This window comes from Lactuca serriola, chromosome 4 (assembly GCF_051521515.1).
Source record: "Lactuca serriola cultivar US96UC23 chromosome 4, Lser_US96UC23_V15, whole genome shotgun sequence".
In the NCBI taxonomy this organism is placed as follows: domain Eukaryota; kingdom Viridiplantae; phylum Streptophyta; class Magnoliopsida; order Asterales; family Asteraceae; genus Lactuca; species Lactuca serriola.
Genome location: NC_136411.1, coordinates 113,299,266 through 113,302,174, shown reverse-complemented (window position 1 = coordinate 113,302,174; position 2,909 = coordinate 113,299,266). Strand labels below are relative to the sequence as shown.

At 34.1% G+C, this 2,909-nt stretch overlaps 1 protein-coding gene across 1 annotated transcript; it reads right to left on the bottom strand.

Moving 5' to 3' along the window:
* Positions 1 to 1,488: 1,488 nt before the first annotated feature.
* Positions 1,489 to 2,647, bottom strand: LOC145102351 (transcription factor MYB30-like). The gene is made up of 3 exons (XM_079039739.1): positions 2,398 to 2,647; positions 2,173 to 2,302; positions 1,489 to 2,091 (listed from the first exon to the last, which is right to left on the bottom strand). The coding sequence occupies exons 1-3, from the start codon at positions 2,528 to 2,530 to the stop codon at positions 1,554 to 1,556; spliced, it is 801 nt and encodes a 266-aa protein (XP_078895865.1). The 5' UTR covers positions 2,531 to 2,647; the 3' UTR covers positions 1,489 to 1,553.
* Between the last annotated feature and the right edge of the window lie 262 nt (positions 2,648 to 2,909).

Below are 2,909 nucleotides of genomic sequence, written 5' to 3'. Positions count from 1 at the left end.
TTAATGGCCGCCATGATAATAGTAGTTTTATATTATGCACCCCATTACAATCATCTTTGGATGCGGCAACAATCAACGCGAACGTTGGTTGTTGCCGTTAATAGTGGTTACCACCGCTAATAGTGGTGTCGCCGCTAATACATGTTATTCTTATAGTGTTAGCATATTCTAAGTTTCAAGGTGGTCAACATTGGTTTTATTTTGGCTTCAATGGTATTACTCTAATTTATCTCATACAACTCTAGAGATCAACATTGTATTTTTTTTTAAATTTATTTTATGCATTTGCTGCTGTATCTTTCGATGTGTATTTTTTTTCCTTGGTAGGTTCGAGGACGTTGCCATGGTTTCCTTCTTGTTGGTTTCGAGTTTTCCTATTATCTTTAAGATTGATTTGTTTGGCAATGTTCTTTGCGTTGGTTCTTTGGGATTGGCGTTTTTGTTTGTTCCCGTTCTTAATTTATGTCTTGTATATGTAAATCTCTAGGTCCTTGATGGCAGTTAATTTCTATTATTAACAAAATCGATGTTTATGTTACACATAAAAGTTTAGAACATTAGAGTTTGACACATTTTTACGAAAATGTGATCTATGATTTTCATTTTGAAATTACGAATTATCTATTATTAGACCCTTTTTTAACGTGAGAAATTAAATATACTCTTACTTTTTGTTTCTATAAATCTTCATATCCAATTAAATAATAACATGTGTAAAATTTAATGATGATTTAATGAAATTTTAGTATACTAATATAACACATGTTTTGATTTAATTAGGTAGTAGGATTTGCAGTAACAAACTTTTAACTTTGTGAACTTAATCATTTGGACGTTAATGCCAAATTTACCACATTGGGTGGGGGTAATTTATGGAACTATCGATAATATTTTGGAAACATTTTGAATGTAATAGGTTTTGAACCCTAAAATTTATATATAAAATTACACACATCGACAGTTAAAATCGATCAAATATGGGCAAGATAGAAAATTAAGTGGGTCTATCGGGGGTCGAACCTTGACTCGTTTTAATAAACCAAACCACAGAGGCAATCATGCCATAGTATGTTGAATATATGTAGTTATAAATAAATAGATTATTTATTAGAATAAAATAATCTAATTAGATTAAAGTATTTTTAAAGATGAATAAATTTAGCAGAAATTTTCTTTTGGTATATGGGTTGGAAATGAAAAATGGATTAGAGGAATAATATTTTTGAAAATGTGTTAGATTGTTTAGCTTTGAAGATAGTGAGATATATATGATCATTGGAGAAAGCTTTAGATGATGAAATTCATTAAAAAAAAATATTTTACAGGTTGTTAAAACTAGCTTATTAGCTAGGCCTTTTTTTTACCTTTATCCTATGGTCCATACTTTTGTTTTAAAAAAATGTGGATAATGGTTATGTGGGACCAATCATTTTTCTTTGTTGCATTGAGCTTCAAGTGAAGAGGGGAAAAAAATACAAGACATAAAAATTAAACAAATAACAAAGTTAAGAGTGAAAGAAAACGAACAAGTTGAGATCAAAATGGAAGGTTTTTCACCATTGTACTTCATTTGTTTGTTCAATTTCTAACCCATACAACCAGAAATTTTCTTGATCATCAATGGGGCTTTGTGGAAATAAAATCCCAAGGTCAAGCAATGGCTTCAAGAAATCATCACTTGTGCTATTAATGCTGCCATCGAAATCTTGCAAAAATGGTTCGGTCCAAAAATCATCCATGCTTACTCCAACCACTTGCCTAGAACAAGCATCATCCTCCACACCCAAACTCTTGGAGTTCGTGCTTGAAGATGCCGTGTTAGACACTGACGCTATGCTCGTTGATATTGGTAGTGGGCCACTAAGGATCGGCATACTTTCGAGTATGTTATGAGTAGAAAGATCCAACACCGAGTCAATATCACAAGCTTCATTCATCTTATCTTCCTTACAACTACTTCCCCTCCTGAAACCATATCCCATGGTTGGATTAGATATAAAAGCAGTTGAACGGTTCTTTAGGGATGAATGCCAGTGGTTTTTAATCTCGTTATCTGTTCTTCCAGGTAGGTGTGTCGCAATGGTAGACCATCTGCATATATTAGTATATTTAGCAACAAGTACTACCTCCAAACACTTCCAAAATATCTAAAATTTTAGCCAAAAAAAGTACCTATTTCCAAGCGATTGATGCAATTCTAGTATAAGCGTGTCCTCTTCTTGGGTAAAGTTTCCTCTTTTGACATTCGGACGTAAATAGTTTATCCAACGTAGTCTACAACTCTTCCCGCACCTTGACAACCCTAAAACCAATATTGACATCACGTGTTAATAGTACTGAAGTAAACATCCAGTCATCTAAGGACAACATAAAATAAAAAGTGTTTACAAGTTGAACCTGCATGTTTGGGAAGTTGTCGCCAGTTGGAACATCCATAATTAGCAACATAATCTATCAACTTCTGATCTTCCTCTGGTGTCCATGTTCCCTTCTTTAGACCATTCTTGTCACAAGTTGGAGTTCTCACCATCTCTCTACCTCTTACTATCTTAGTGTCTTACTCTCTCTAGTTCTCTTAGTCTCTCTTTCGGAGATTTTGATTTCTGTGACCGATGGTGAAGTTTTTATATGGGCTTGAAAGACAGACAGCCAAAACGTGCAACACGAGAGGAGTAATATTAAATAAGTGATACAGTATTGGAGTAACACTAAAGATAGAAAGTGACTAATTAAAGAAGAAAGGGACGAGATGCTGGGGTCCATCCGCGAAATTTCTTTGGAGAAACACTACTCACACTATCGGTTATCCCCTTGTGAAGCAGCCACAGCATATATCACACGTATTTTATTCATTTTCTAAGCTAGTAGCGAGCACGAAATGTAATAATTTGAGTGGTGGGCTCCTCCTA